The sequence below is a fragment of the Diadema antillarum genome, unplaced genomic scaffold (assembly GCF_040938485.1).
Source record: "Diadema antillarum isolate AM-2024a unplaced genomic scaffold, OU_Dant_1.0 seq00001638_RagTag, whole genome shotgun sequence".
NCBI classification, from domain to species: domain Eukaryota; kingdom Metazoa; phylum Echinodermata; class Echinoidea; order Diadematoida; family Diadematidae; genus Diadema; species Diadema antillarum.
Genome location: NW_027272344.1, coordinates 543,261 through 558,866, shown reverse-complemented (window position 1 = coordinate 558,866; position 15,606 = coordinate 543,261). Strand labels below are relative to the sequence as shown.

Below are 15,606 nucleotides of genomic sequence, written 5' to 3'. Positions count from 1 at the left end.
AAACTGTTGACATTACTAAAATATATTTTACATATCATTTTGAATTGATTGAAAATCACCTGCAAATCATGCATATTTAACAGTCACTTTTGAGAGTAAAAAGTATATGATAAGAAAAAACATTTTATTGTTTTTGAGGTGACACAACACACAGACAACCCAACTTCTCAGGTGTTAACTATTCAGTGAACATTCATGTCTTTCCTCATGGCTTTAATTTTCAAATATAAGCTCTTTCTTTCAGTTCTTACTTGTTAGTTTGTTTGGTTATTCTCTTTCATGATAATGGATACCAGCTCATATTTTGTTCGAGATTGTAATTCATACTAATCTTTAACAGGTTTTTACAGTTTGGTTAAGACAACAGTTTGTGTTTCCCAGCTGAAGAGAGCAGCATAATGCTTTTCTGTGAACTTGAGGGGAAAATTTGTTTTTGTTCAGTAATTTTCCCCATCAACTTCACAGAAGGTCCCGGACACAAACTGGTCTCAAATAAACCTATAAGGGACCGAAACTGGAAAAGGACAAGTTCACCTCAATAGACATGAGGGTTGAGTAAATATAGCAATATTAGTAAAACACATCAGTGAGAGTTTGAGGACAGTTAGGCAATCCGTTCCAGAGTTATGGACTTTTAAAGTTTCTGCTCAGTCAAAGCTGAATGAGAAGACTTCTATAGCTTGTGATGTCACATGTGTACAAGGATATAGAGAAAGTATCAAGAAAATTCAACATTCTGTATTTTCACTTTTCTTGCATAAAAAAAAGAACACATGACTTCTCTCTTTTGGACGGCAGGGTGAATAATATTGCCCTAAAATACATCAGAAGCAAGTTGAAGAAATGTGCACTTTTTTCAAAAAGTAAAGTTTTGTGAAATTCACTTATAAATATTTTCCTTATATCGTTGTATGCATGTGACATCATACACTGTCGTAGTCTTCTCATCCTGCAGTGATTGCGCAGATACTTAAAAAACCCATAACTTTTGAATGGATTGTCCAATTTCCCCCAAACTTTCAATGATATGTTTTACTGTTGAACATTTGCATTCACTCAATCCACATGTGAAAGTGGGTTTGTCCTTTAAGAAACCATTTTCTTTTCCTTGAAATTCCAGTACTTAAAGCCAAATTCTAAGATAAAACATAATAACAAAACAAGGTAAACACCTCATCAAAAGTACTGAAATAGAACTACAAATCTTGTTTTTTTTTTATCTTTCCCTTTCCAGTCCTTGGGACTTGTTCCTCTGTTCACTTTAGTTGTCACATAACTTCAATAATCTTAAAAAATACAATGTCATAAACAGTTGGTTCAACTTGGAAAATGTAATAATTATTGTCATATTAACAAAAAATCACATAATTTTGTTTATGATTACCACATTGTACATGGAAAAACAACAACTATGAATTCAAGAACAAGTTGTGCACCAGCTATAGGCATGTGGCCTTTTTGTGGAGTTTGATTATTTGATGATTTTTTTTTACATTCTTTTTTTTTTAAAGATTGTGGACTAGGGCATGCATGAACTGCCACATGTATTACTTTGGTATCAAGGGAATTCTGGTGAGCTACACTGTATGTATACAAAAGTCACTTCTGTTGTGATGATTTTGTAGATATTGAATGTATTAGAAAATATTAATAGATAGTGAAAAGGAACTGAAGTCTTGCCTTTCACTATCACATAACAATATGGTGTTAACGGACAATGTCACCTCCGAAACACAGGAAAAAGCAACCTACATGGAAAGCTGTGATTGGTAAATTTTCACAACTAAATTGCTTGTTGGAAATCAAGCTTCTAAGATGAAAGCATCTATATGTTTACTTAACTAAAGCAGGAGAAATTATCTTGATTACAATATTATATATACAACAGATGGGTGTATTTTGTGCATTCTCATTGTTAAAAAAAGTGAAAAAATGTAAATTTGCCCTAAAACGTACAGTCTAGTAATAAAAAAAAGAGTGAGAGTGTGGTAGTTGATTTCTCCACTTTGAGACTTATGTTACTAAAATAAATGAAACCATTGGTGTACATGATATGGTTTCTCTTCAACAGAAATGAACAAAAAATCTTGTTAACAGTGTTTTGTCACCTCCGAAACAGTTATTTTTAGTTTTTATTGAATCTTTTATTAATCCCTAGAAAATTCTCACTTCCTGTTGCCATATTACTATTGTCATCCAAAAGAGATTCCTGTCAATTGGACAGAATCAAACAAAATTGCTTGGTCTTCGAGAAATTATCAAATATAATATGCCTGTTGTTTCGGAGGTGACAAGTGTTTCGGAGGTGACAAGTGTTAACGGAAAATTGTAAATTGCTCCGAAATGAAAACAACAGGCTTTATTTCTACTACCTTCCTTCAGAGATAACGTGAGGGGATATGTTACATTTTTGCAAATGTAATGTATAACTGATATCAAGAATAAAAAAATTAAATACATAAATCTGTTGTCTCGGAGGTGACAGAAATGTTAACGGAAAAGTTACATAAATTTATAAACGCTCACCAAAAAATGATAAGTTATTTGAATTAAATAATCTTTGGATCAAAGTTAAGTCAGATTGATTACTATTCTGTTTTGATGGAAATTAGCAAAGTTGAATTTTATAATTGTGAACAAGAGCTAACTCAAAAGAGGGGTTAATTGTTAACGGAAAATGTCACCTCCGAAACATAAAGTTTGGACAATTTCAGTATTTAAAGAAGACAAAGCAGAACCTGGTAAACATAATAGTTCTTAAAGTTGGATACCTGTCTATCAAAACAGCAACAAAAATAATGAAAAGGTATAAACAATTTAATATGCTAGCTCTGACAAAAATACTATCAATGTCAGAGTGAGTACACCAAAAGTGTTGGATTTCAAGCATGTAAGTGCCTGCCACATCTGAAAGAAAAAGAGAGGAAAGTTCATTAAGGTACCCAAGGTAGACACTGTGGGTGGTAAGTTTATGAGAAAAAATAATGCATATCTGTCAGTGTATAAGAAAGTTATACACCAATTAGTGCCAATACTGCATTTTACACCACTGATTGTAAAAATGGCCATATTCTGTTATAGAGCAGCAAAGAAAATTAAAAAGAGTTGTGGCATTTTTGAAATGGACTTTCATTTTCTTTTGCTATTATTCATGCTCACTCAGAGTCTGAAAATATCAGAAGATACAATTTGGAAAATGAGGCACTTACCTACAATAAGAAAAACTAATGGGATGGCAAAACACTGCAATTTACAGAGACTGTCTCTTCTGATGTATCATGTTTTTCAAGCAATGTCAGTTCATTAGAGCTGAGTATATGGATGGCAGCAATTAAATCCGCAACGCTGTACGCACAGTGGAAAAACAGCTAGAACCCAATCAACAATTCCACTTCATACAAAAGGATATTAAAAATACCTCATTACCACCATATGAAAGCTCTAATGAAATAGAGCCTTGTAAAAATGGCAAATAGCAATAAAAAAAACCCCAACAAACTACTGCCATTTAAACTGGCTTTTCACATGAATGATGTGTCCTTCACAAACAATTTTGTTGGACAAAAGGCATGACCATGAACATGTTTAGCATTCAAATTCTGCAAGTTCGCTGCACTGGTCCTTCGTGTCTGTTTGAATCACCTTTGATACTCGATGTCTTTCATAGTGAACGCAAAGTACACTGTATTACTATCATTTCATCTTCACCTGGAGCAAGACATCTTAATCAAATTAAATTTTGTGTTGTTCTGATTGAGCTAGATAAATTTTTACTGAACATTTCTGTTAGTCAAGAAATTGAACATTTACTTTGTCGTCAAACCCACTTCAGATAGATTAATGAGCATCCATGGACAAGGTGCATAAAGGGTCTGTGACAAAGAATAGCAAGGCATGGATGCCTACTGCATATGATGCTGCATGTTGACGGTAAATGAGGCATGCATCAAATTTGCTGATGCCGGTGGCGCCATGGTAACGGCTTGATGCTACCGTGGCAACTGCTGAGGCTGGCGCCTCATGGCTACTGACGATCACTGCTCATCGCGCAAAGGGCTATGCTGAATATTGATGGATAATACCTCACTCGCACAAATATGATGGTAACTGTGCGTTGATCTCAAGGGATTATGATGGAATATTTAATTGTTTTCTTGTTAAGTTGTGCATCCATGTACATGAGATTGCACCATATTGCTTAAATGTTTGTCCCTACCTCATTCTACACTCAGTACTTCCAGTAATAATTTTCTGTTATGTTGTTAGTTTCATTTACTCATATACATACATGTATTTCTCTATACATTAATGTGCTTTTGGCTTTCAACCATTTATCTGTGTCTTCATTCAAACAAAGGATTCATCTAGATTAATTTTGGCTGATGCATTCAAGTTCTCATCCACAGCCCATTCCAACACACATACACGCTCAACACTTGAAAAGGCTCGCTCTACAAATTCCGGGATTACAATCTGTACTGCAGTCAAAGAGCATGCAAACTCTATCAACACATCTTCTCCCAAGGTTTCTGGAAGTTTTGTTCTATTATTATGCAGATCAATTTATCCCTCCTCATGCCCATTCCCTGCATTGTTGACTCACTGCGCTACACAATAATAGCATCTCCGTTATATGACTGCCTAAGCCTTTCTTTGTCATCTCCTGTAGGGAGAGCTTACAGACACCCACAACACCACGGAAGGGGGCTGTCGAAGAGCTGACTATCTCACAGGATCGATTAGTGCCTACCTTTCCCCGACCAAATGCTGCATTATCTGGGAGGGATCATTAAAGATTCATGGTACTTGCAACAATGGAGTACAGACAGGATGAAAAGAGCGATCTATAACTAGCTTTTAGGGGATGTGAACAAAGCAGCTATAGACACGTACAAAGTGGTTATAGCTAGCTACACACTACATCATAAAATGGTTGTCATAAATAAGTCGGTACCCTACGTCCTTGTGCTACTGCGCAAGAAGTAAAACAATGAAATTTAATAGTCTATTACCATGAGCAATCATACACATTCCCTGTTTTAAGGGCAGCATCAATGGATGTCGCAGAACATGTAAACTACAAAGAGAAAGAGAACATACAAAAGGCTGTTGATGCAACATTACTAACAAATAAAAGATGGAATAAAAATTAAGATTTTTAGCAGGTTTTGGGTACACTTCTTTCCTTCTCGACTTACCGATGCATATGACAACCAAGAAAACGAGGTAAATAGCCAATTCTCTCAACGTAGTCTTGACATGGAGTTCTTTATCAACCGTTGTGTCTTCCGTCTGTCTGGTCCTCCACAAGGCTGGAAAGGGAAAAAATGCAGAAATCATACAGAATATGAAACCAGAAGAAGTGCTATCTCTTCTTTCCTGTTCACATGAATTTACATTTATCACTATCATAATGACATTCATTCACTTTTTATAGTATCTATACAAGTCCTTCTTCATTGAAAATGTATTCATAATTTATAGGGCTCCTCCAAACTGAAGCATTGTATAGAAGTCTCATATCTTAATACAGGCATGTTTCAGTTGTGTCCTGTTTAATTTATTTGATACATAAAATACAAATAGTTCAAGCAGTGTGATAGTAATCAATGTTCAAAACAGTAACTGTTTAGTCCATGCACATGAAAAGCAAATTCAATCTTCAACAAGCACATTTCAAAACCACTCTTCTTGTTTTGCAAATTCTTATTTAAAACATAAAGTATAACCCTCTTTTGCAAGTCATCACAATGCCTCCAAAAAAAAAAGTCTAGGGGTCATTGAAAGGTATATGTCAAGGCACACTCCGCATCTAACAAAGAAAAATAAAGGATTTGTTGATTGAATAGTAATCAAAATGCTTCAGCTATCTCTTGAGAGTCCAAGAGAATAGGTAATGTCAGGTACCCAGTCATATCATAACCTACTGTGAACAGAAACTGTTGTATTGAAAACAGCCTGTGCACTAAATGAATGATAATGAATTCTTCAATTAGACCTTTAAAAAAATGTTGACAAAAAGAAAGCCTTATGTATAATTCTGGTACACAGCAGAGCATTATGTTGAAAAGAGAAACGAACAAATGTGACTGGCAATATTTCTATCTCTCTTCAAACTATTGCTTTTGATAACTCTTTTCTTATCAATCAGCATGCTATTTGTAATCAAAAGTTTGTATACTTCATTCTATGTGAAAAAAAAACATGCAATACTGCATGTGTGATGCACTTTTTGTATGATCTCTTTTATCATTTTTTTTTCTTAATGACTTACGTCAATGTAATGTTTTATTCAAATTCACTTCAAACAACTGCTTCATTTCAAACAACTGCTTCATTTCATGTGATTGCCTTGAGTTTGATAATTTCTTCTTTCCTGTGTTTACACTATCATTGCATTTACACGGTTCTAACTTTAAAAAAAGAGAGAGAAAAAAAAGAAAGAGTAATCTCCGGTCCATGTGTTCCTGGATGTAATGTTTATGACCCTTCCCCCCCCCCCCCCCCCCCCCCCCCGCGAAAAATCAGTTGCTCACTAATCTAAAAATCGTTCGACTTTTCATTTTCTGCGAGGTAATACTTATAGCACACTGGGAAGCACAACTAACACAAATATACGGTATGCTGTCTACAAGTATACAACATACTTGCAGTTGTATATTAGTAAGTGTTATTTTTTTTTTTCCTACTTCTAAATACACTGACAGGAAAAAAATACATGTACATTAAAAGCTGGAATGTTATTGTCAATTTGAATAGCAAAACAACTTATTAAGCCCAAGTGTTGCTTTTAAATCTATATAGTTAAAAATAAGACATACCACAAGAAATTATAACCAAATTTCAGAAGCTACCCAGCTCAGCTATTAAAAACTACGCTTGGATTATAATTACAGATACTTCCTACATGAAACAACAAGCATTACTTCCAGTACACAAAACACTTCTGCTACATGTTACAACCTTACAAGAACAATTGTAGCCCCTCAGATCTGTTTCAAGGGCATTCTATTGACTTACATATGAGGCATACACAATCAATATTGGTTAGTGGGGAATCAATACCCTGCTTGCTAGAGTCTGATGTATCACAAGATATTGTAGGAACACACTTTCTCATTAAACATCCCATTACAATCACCTTGTGCAAAATCTAAAGCTTGGATAAATTACGATCAAATCAACAACATCCACGACAACACATCTAATTACCCGCTCTTTGGGCAGACTCCAGTGCAGCAACATACTATATTCCTCTGCAATGTACATAAAGAGTATCATATCACGGCTTCACTGAAAATAGTTAATGCTGGTTTGTGAAAGGTTTAGTATCCACTCCTCGGTATCTTTTTCGAAGGACCAGGGAAGAAGGTGTGTAGATATTAAACGGTGGTTTGCATTATTTTGTCATTCTCTATACCAGAGATGATGCACTTTGTTTTGCTAGCTCAGCAACTTCTCCAGTGAAACATACAACTCACAATACCACTCAATAATTCAATGAAAATATGACAGCCCTTGGAAAACATCATGCCTGCTGCTCAGGCTCACATTTAGTTTTAATTCTTGTAAATAAATGAAAAAAAAAATGCTACCATAGAGTTTGTATCTTTTATATTTTAACCTAAAGCAGCATACTGTAAATGGTCAACGGCTGAAGCTACAGCCATTCTGCCCTATGTACACTGTACAAATTATTGCACATGCTGTCACTGACAGTCCACTGGTAAATTGCATCAAGATCAAGACCCATGCCATTCAGGGCTGATTGATCGCAGCAAATTGCCATGGTGACACACAATAGATCAATTTTTAATTTGAATGGCACTGGAGATTGCACAGAAAACAGCACCATTTGGATGCAAAACAAAGGCATGTCCCTTCATGCTGCATTTGGGCTTGATTTATATGAGCGAAAAGATGATTGCTGTCACATGCCTGCAGTGCATACCTTGACAAGACTGATGATCTGATGGTAAACTTTGATGTATTGTGTAATTTTTCATGATTATGAGAAAAATGTCAGTGAGACCTATGTATACAGCATGCAATTTCTATGCTTGAATTGCAAAGCTAATCTTTTTGTAGCACTTGTAATCTCATCTACAATGTAAATGGCACACACAGCAGACTGGTCGAAATGTGGGAGAAGGGAAAAGCAACCTTGGGCAAAACATAAACAACAGAATATGTAGAGCTTTGTACATCGTACACGTACAAGTTGTACAATACATTCATGACTGAGGCACCAATGAATTCTGTTCGAGGCGGACCTTTTTCTTTTTATTTCCTTTTTTTTGTGTCCAGAGTACAACGGCAGCCCAATTTGTCCTAATTAGACTTGCTCAAAGTGAAAATATATTCTTCACTCCTGTATTAACTTTATGACTATGGCAAAATAAAACTAACTTTGCTTTACACAGCAGTTTGTAAGTTGGGGAAAAAAATTCTAAAACTGTTTACTTTCATTTGAACATGAGGACGGTGATATTGGTAACCTGTCACATGTGATGATAAAGCACTGCAGTGCGCACAAATCTGCACCAAATTTCCTCTTTTTTTTTTTTTACTGATTCCAAAAATATGAAATTGATACTTTCACACCAGATCCTTCTAAAGTTTTAATGAATTAGCAATGATGACTAGGGAAAAAAAGGATTATATTGGATTCACATAAAAGAATGATCATCCATATGCACAACTTTAAATGTGGAAACTATCACAGAGTACCTTTGTGCAAATCATATTACCTGCACCTGCTCATTTACTGTTACATACTGGTGTACATCATTATTTTCTTTTCTTCAGGTACATGTAATTTGTACTTTCAAATTTGTTATCTCTCATATCTTATTTTTTAGTTCTTTTCCTTTTGTCGCTTTCCCCTTGCACTTAGAATGTATTGTATTCAGTAAGTTATAAATATAATGTATTATTATCATGAAATCTTACCACTTCTATTTTGAGTACATTGTATGTGATTGTGTGTGAACTCTTTTGCACTTTTCAACAATTTTAACTTCACGTTCCCAAACTTACTTGGTTTTGTCTTATTTATATTACTAACAATCTATTAGGGACTTTACTCTTTTAATTGTATAAGAAGTTGATAATCCCTCAAATCTACACCTATCTGTACCAATGTACTCCTGTATTCACAGGTATAGTACTGCCAGTCTATCTAAACTAATTTCCATTATTGCACAATAATGCATTGCCATTTCATGCTACCAAATGTTATATACTGTGATTGTTATGAAATGAGAAGTCTTAACAATTGTTAAATTTCCCTCAATGCTATAAAATCAAGAAACTTCATATTCTCAGTCATTTCCACCCCTAAGCAATAATACACTGATTTTTTAGATATTACCATCAAATGTGTATGTTTGCTTAGAAATTCTCAACAGAAAATTTCACAAATAATCAGAATTCTAAAGAAAGTACCCTTATTGGTCAATCAGAACCCTAACTGTGATGCATTTCCCTCTTCTTCAGGGAGGGTTAAAATGAAACTTTGACTGATTACTACTGTGTCAAAACAACTTTGTGAACATGGTTGTGCTACAGTCGTAAATTAAACAAAAAACTTTTAACACATTTCTTGGGATGCACACAAAATGAAGAATTATGGATCAAATTACATACCATCAACATGTGCACAAGGTAGGACTGAGTTTTGTTTTGTTTTGTTTTGGGGCAATTCATCTTCTAATGACGAGATGGCCATTGAACCAGGAACTCTCAAAATGAGCACTTAAACCCTTTGAAGACTACAGTCTCAACTAACCAGAGTATTCTGGCAGGTGTCTCTGATAAATGCATATGATGTGTCACATAGCAAAATAAGCTGGTCCTTGATTGACACTTTTCTTGATTAATTTGTCAGCAGAGGATTTAATTATCTCTTGCACTTAGGAAGTGAGGCTACAGTATAAGGGATGGCTCTTCTAATCACAAATATTGTTTTAAAAATAAATCAAAACTACATTGCATTGACATTGAATTGAATTGAATTGAATTGAAATGAATTGAATTGAATTTAACCCATTTATGCTCATCATTTTGACACAACACAATCAATGTAAAACCAGAAACGTTTGCATGCATTTTAATATTGCACATTTGGTGAGAGTCAAGATTTGCCATATTGAAATGCATGAAAAAGTTCTTGTTTACATTATAAATGCATTGGATACCAAAAGCAATTTATAGTGTATGTCATCATGGAACATTTCTCCTGTTGGTTCTGAAAAAAAAAAAGAATAAAATCATGCTGCTGTTGGCCTACATCATTTGTAGTTACAATCTAATTTCTAAAAAAGTCATCATATCTAATATGCATTTCTTCACACCTGGAATGATATCTTATTCTAGACTTTAATCAGAAGTGGAGAGCATGCATTCTATTTGACGGATTTTGTTTCTCAGTGTTAAGTGCAATAAAAATGCTGAACATTTCTGGACTTGTCAGTGCAGCGGAGACCTAAGATATTTCTGACTTTGCTCTACTCATTGTTGGCCTTGGTTGAAACATGTAAACATTGAGGAATTTAATGACTATCAAAGTTTTTGTTGAGTTTAAAAAATTGACAAAACTTGTATCTATTTAATTCTACTACTATTAAGCTTGTCTAGGTTTCTTTAATAATACTATTTAATCAAGTTAGGGGCCTATTTTATAAGTTTGTGAACACTACATCACCTATCTTCTCATACTTTAAACTTAGAGGTCTACACCACTTCCTTTCTGAAGAGCCTCATTTCACACTCTAAACTCTACTTCATGTACATTCCATGCGAGATGGAATTTTTATACAAATTATAATAATTTAATAGAAAAATCTATTTTGTTACTCACATCTGATTCCTCGGCCAATTTTAACCCAGCAACTCGCCTTCTCCCGTTCCGCTTTTGCCTTGGCAACTTTCGGGTCCATCGCTCTGATCTGACCACCGACGTAAACTTCATTTTCCATGGCAGTAGGTGCATGATCGTCGTCCTCGCTATCCGATTCCTCTTCTTCATCATCATCATATTCTCTTTCGGCAAAACTGCTGTGAACATTCCTTTCTTCTGTACCCATGTCAAAACCTTCGTTGTCGTTCCAGGCATTGCGAGATGCAGAGCTGCCTGGTCTCCTTGCCTCCTCCTCGATTTTGTCCATTTCCATCTCGTCTTGTAGAGAAAGTCCGCTCGCACTGGAGCCCGGACGAGGAGAAGGCCTAGGTGATGGACTCACCCGCCTGTTGGAACTCATTTTGAAGGCCCTCTCTGCAACAATTTACTCAGATTACCTGACAAGCAAAACGTAACAGGGTTTGATGTTATTCGGGTACAATCGTACTCATCAATCTCTAAGTATTCATCAGCATCACGCGATGAAAACTTTAGAAGACAACCGGTACGACGTCCTCTCTACCTGCTCAACTCACTTCTGTTGCATCCGCCGATCCGCGCATTGAATTGTACGCGTGTGTACGTGTACACCAAACACCACCCTCCACTAGTGCATTGTATAAACCGTTCGATTGTGCTACACAATGGGAGCTGGAGGTGTGTGAAGAGAATGATGATGATCTCTGCGCAGCAAAACTTTGCGTGTTTTCGTGGATTTTCCAGCGCAGTCTCTCGCAGCGGGAGAACGCAAGACACCAACTTCAAGAGCCCCGATCGATACTGACGAGTTGCCGTAGAAAGTCTAGTCTACTTCTTAGACATGAGATGCGGTATTAAGCGGAGGAGGTGGTGGAAGCGGGAGGATGAGTTTGGCGTCACGTGCTACATGAAATTCACATAAAAGAAAAAAAAAATCAAACCGGTTTCCAGAGAAAGAAATTAACATTAGAAAAAAAAAATCAGAATTCTGTCTAATTTGTTCTCTAATCATTTCGCAATGGTCTGTATTTTGGCATCCTCTCAGCGTAGGGCAGGGAATAAATATTCGCAACCTGCCTGTTCTTCGAGACTAGGATTGATGTCCGATGACGCAAACCTCTGATTGCGAAATAGAAAGGAGCGAGGAGAATTTGATATCAATTAGCCCAGAAATCTTCAGACATTATAGGACTATACTCTCGAGCAAAAAATAAAACACCCAAATTACTTAGTAGTCATAACCTCCTTGTGTTAACAATTAAATTGTAAATTCACGAAAGAAAGCGAAAAACGCAACAATTTCAGTTACCTAGGCTCTACTATATTGGACTGAAATACTTATCTCACGGCATATCGGGTAAAGATACAGAAATGCAAAAATATAATCAGACATAGTTCCAACATACTCAGTACTCACGGGAATTAGGCGTACAATTATCTCTTTTTAAAGCATAAATAATGTCTTTCAAAGAAATAGAAAGATTAGAAAAATTCGCGCTACCGCATTTCATTTCATTTTAGTTTATTTCCAACAACACAACACATTCATACACGTATAACACAAAATAATTACAATGTTGTTAACAAAGAAAAATACTGTCGTGATCGACAGTACTGTGGTCTTTCTGACTGTCCTGTGATGAATTCAAATCAAAATTGTTGGAAATTCAGAAGACATGTTGAAAAGCAAAGCTTCTACTTTGCAGTCCTCTCCTCGTGGACAATAACTTATACTTATTGAACTAAACTAATAATACTAAGGTAAATTGCCTATGAAAGGGAAAAAGTAACACGTTCACACACACACACACAAACAAACAAACACGAGGAAGCTCTCATGTAAAGAGAGAAAAAAAAGAAAGAAGAGGAATTAGCGTCGAAGGAGTAACAGAAAAAGACTAAAAAGGAGACAGGGAAGTTAAAAAGGGGGGGTAAAGGAAGAGGAGTTGATAGGTCACTATGCAACACACGCGAGGAACAAGATGCGAGGTTCATGAGAGATTGTGATGAGAGAGATTGTGTACAATGTATATTGAAACGATAAACGATTTTGACAAGAAGAAAAAGAAACCTGAAATTATATAGAGCGTAAGATTCTGCTACATAAGAATTAATGAAAATTATCTTCAGTTTGAAAGCTATACTGTTATCAAGAGTATTCTAAAATCACATCTGCAGAATCATAATATTATTCTAAAAGTTGCACCAGAATTGTAATTCTTGATAATCGATGTCAAAATGGCGTAAGAGGAGACTTTGCTGTTTAATCGCTTATTCGTTATGGTGTTATTGGATGGTCCATTTTGATTCTTTCTTATATTTTGTCTCAATCCCCGCACACCTTCCCCACGGTGACGGAATCATTAATTACTAGTATTGGGCCCTACGTCGATTCCTAAACAAAACTCTAAAGAAGAAATGATACTATACATCACAAATTTAAACCGAGAGTTTGCATGTGATGGAGGATATAAAGAATATAAGAAATAATATAAGAAGAGGAAAGAAAAAACAAGGGACGGATGACGCCATCAAACAAAAACGACATCAGCATCTTTTTTAGCATCTGTTATTTCTAATCTTTGCATATTTCTGTATGTAAATATTTTCTTCAGTTGTATCTCGATTTCTGTTCATATAATTAGTTTCCATATTATAATATTCATTTGTGTATACGTTTTGATTGTATATTTCTGTTTATGGTAATTTCGTTTGTAAAACCCGCTTTATAGTGAATGTTCACGGCCTTGCTGAACACCAGTATATAAATTGAGAACACAGGCATTTTGCTCTATGATTACATAAAAGCAAGCAAACAAACGAACGAACATTGTTGTCACCCCTGAAATCCAGACATAGAGTTAACTTTTAAATGCGTCTAAAAAATAAAATAATTAACGTTTCATTATCTTATAATAATAATAATATATATATATATATATATATATATATATATATATATATATATTATATAGTAGCCCATATCAGGGAATGAGTCGATAGTTTTCAGGTCTTCATGAAGCAGTGACATCGATTGCAAAATTAAGGCCTATCCAGATTCAAACTGAAAGCAAATTATAATTTATACATGAGGTGATAGTTCCAATGCCTTGTACACATACTCTTCACTATATAAAGTTCAGGTTATTAGCGATAGGCATAATTTGCTACGTATTTCAGAACATTAATGTCGTTTACGTGAATTAAGATCAAGTGTGTCCCAAGTAAGTGAAGCTGCCTTGCAAGAATCACAAGAGACAGATAACATGGAGACAGAAGAACTGTTTATTATTTATCGTTTGATGGGTAATTTTTGGACAACCTACAAGCCTATCATTAAGAGAGATGATTTGAGGAGAAGTTTTATTTCATAGTTTTTGGTATGGAAGGCCTCTGAAGAGTTCCACGAAAATGTTAACAGTATCGAGAGAGGAATCAATATCGAATGAGCGATTTTGTCGATAAATGTCAAACGGGCATATACGATGTGCCATGTTCTGTGAATAGTTTTTTTTTAATTACTTCTAATGGAGAATGTTGTTTATTTAAAAAGAAAACACTTTTCCCTTGTCTATTATAGATTTGCCGGGTATTTTATGTAATGACTTATAGTAATGTCCCTGGTCTTAACTTTATATTATGTATGTGTTGTATATTAAGATAGGAGTGACTTTATAGCGATAGCTTCAAGTCATTTGGTTCTTGGCCTGTCGTTATAAAATCGTCCTGAAACAAAATGAGCGAAAACCTGATAGTCATCCTGAAATACATAATTGATTATGTGTAAATTGGTGAAAATGATGATTTAGGATTCATTCTCTTGGGTTTTGTGACAACAGACAATGAAGGGCACTACAGATGTGTATCTTAAACTCTTGATCTTATTTTCATAGATTATATAATGTAGGTTATGTTAAAATCTCAGGTGATCACACAGAATTTGCTTGCTGAATACAAGTCTTATAACAGACGATGCAGGGAGGTGGGAATTGTTGTCTTCCCACCTCCCTATAAATAGACAATACAATATTTGTCAGTGAATTTCAGTGGGCGGGTGATAAGATCACCCACAATCACATTTTTACCCTGGGAATATGCATTTCTATATATTATACGAAGAGAGATTCTTTACAGCGCCATTAAAAATATCACACGGTAAATCATGGCCAGTTTGTTTTGCTATATACATCGCTTATAGACAATATTCCGAATTATTTTATTGAATTCGCCGCAGTTCGATTTGGGCGGACAACATAATACACCCATAGCATTCACAATCATATGATTTCACGTTTTGGAATAAATAATTATACATTTCCACGAACAAAGATTCTACAGTGCCATTTAGATTGATGTCATCATGCATAATGTAAAACAGTCCATAAATTTTGTACGGTGCAACGCCGCCTCTCTTTTTTGTTCTTTTATCATTTTAAAGCTGATTATCAACAGGCATATTTCTGACAATCGTGATAGATCTTGCAATGAATAGCCATATTTATTCGCTGGGTATACGTCAGAGATCCAGATTTCAGTCGAACCAATTAGAAAAGATTTGTAACGTCCTTTATGAAATGCTGAAAGTATATTATATCAATGCTGCTTTTTATTTTTTGAAGTGAAGAGAATATTATAATAATGATAATAATTAACATTCATATCGCGCTTAATACACAGTTTCTAAGCGCCTTACATGATCGTAATTATGCCAAAACGTAATATTCAAC

General features: G+C 35.1%; 1 protein-coding gene across 1 annotated transcript in view; it reads right to left on the bottom strand.

Moving 5' to 3' along the window:
- LOC139711300 (polycystin-2-like) overlaps positions 1–11,436 on the bottom strand; it is a 35,320-nt gene extending 23,884 nt beyond the window's left edge. Inside the window, exons 1-2 of the mRNA XM_071623205.1 lie at positions 10,862–11,436; positions 5,199–5,312 (exon numbers count right to left, since the gene is read on the bottom strand). Of these exons, the coding sequence (XP_071479306.1) occupies positions 5,199–5,312; positions 10,862–11,261 (514 nt within the window). The 5' untranslated portion in view covers positions 11,262–11,436. The remainder of the gene's footprint in view (positions 1–5,198; positions 5,313–10,861) is intronic.
- Between the last annotated feature and the right edge of the window lie 4,170 nt (positions 11,437–15,606).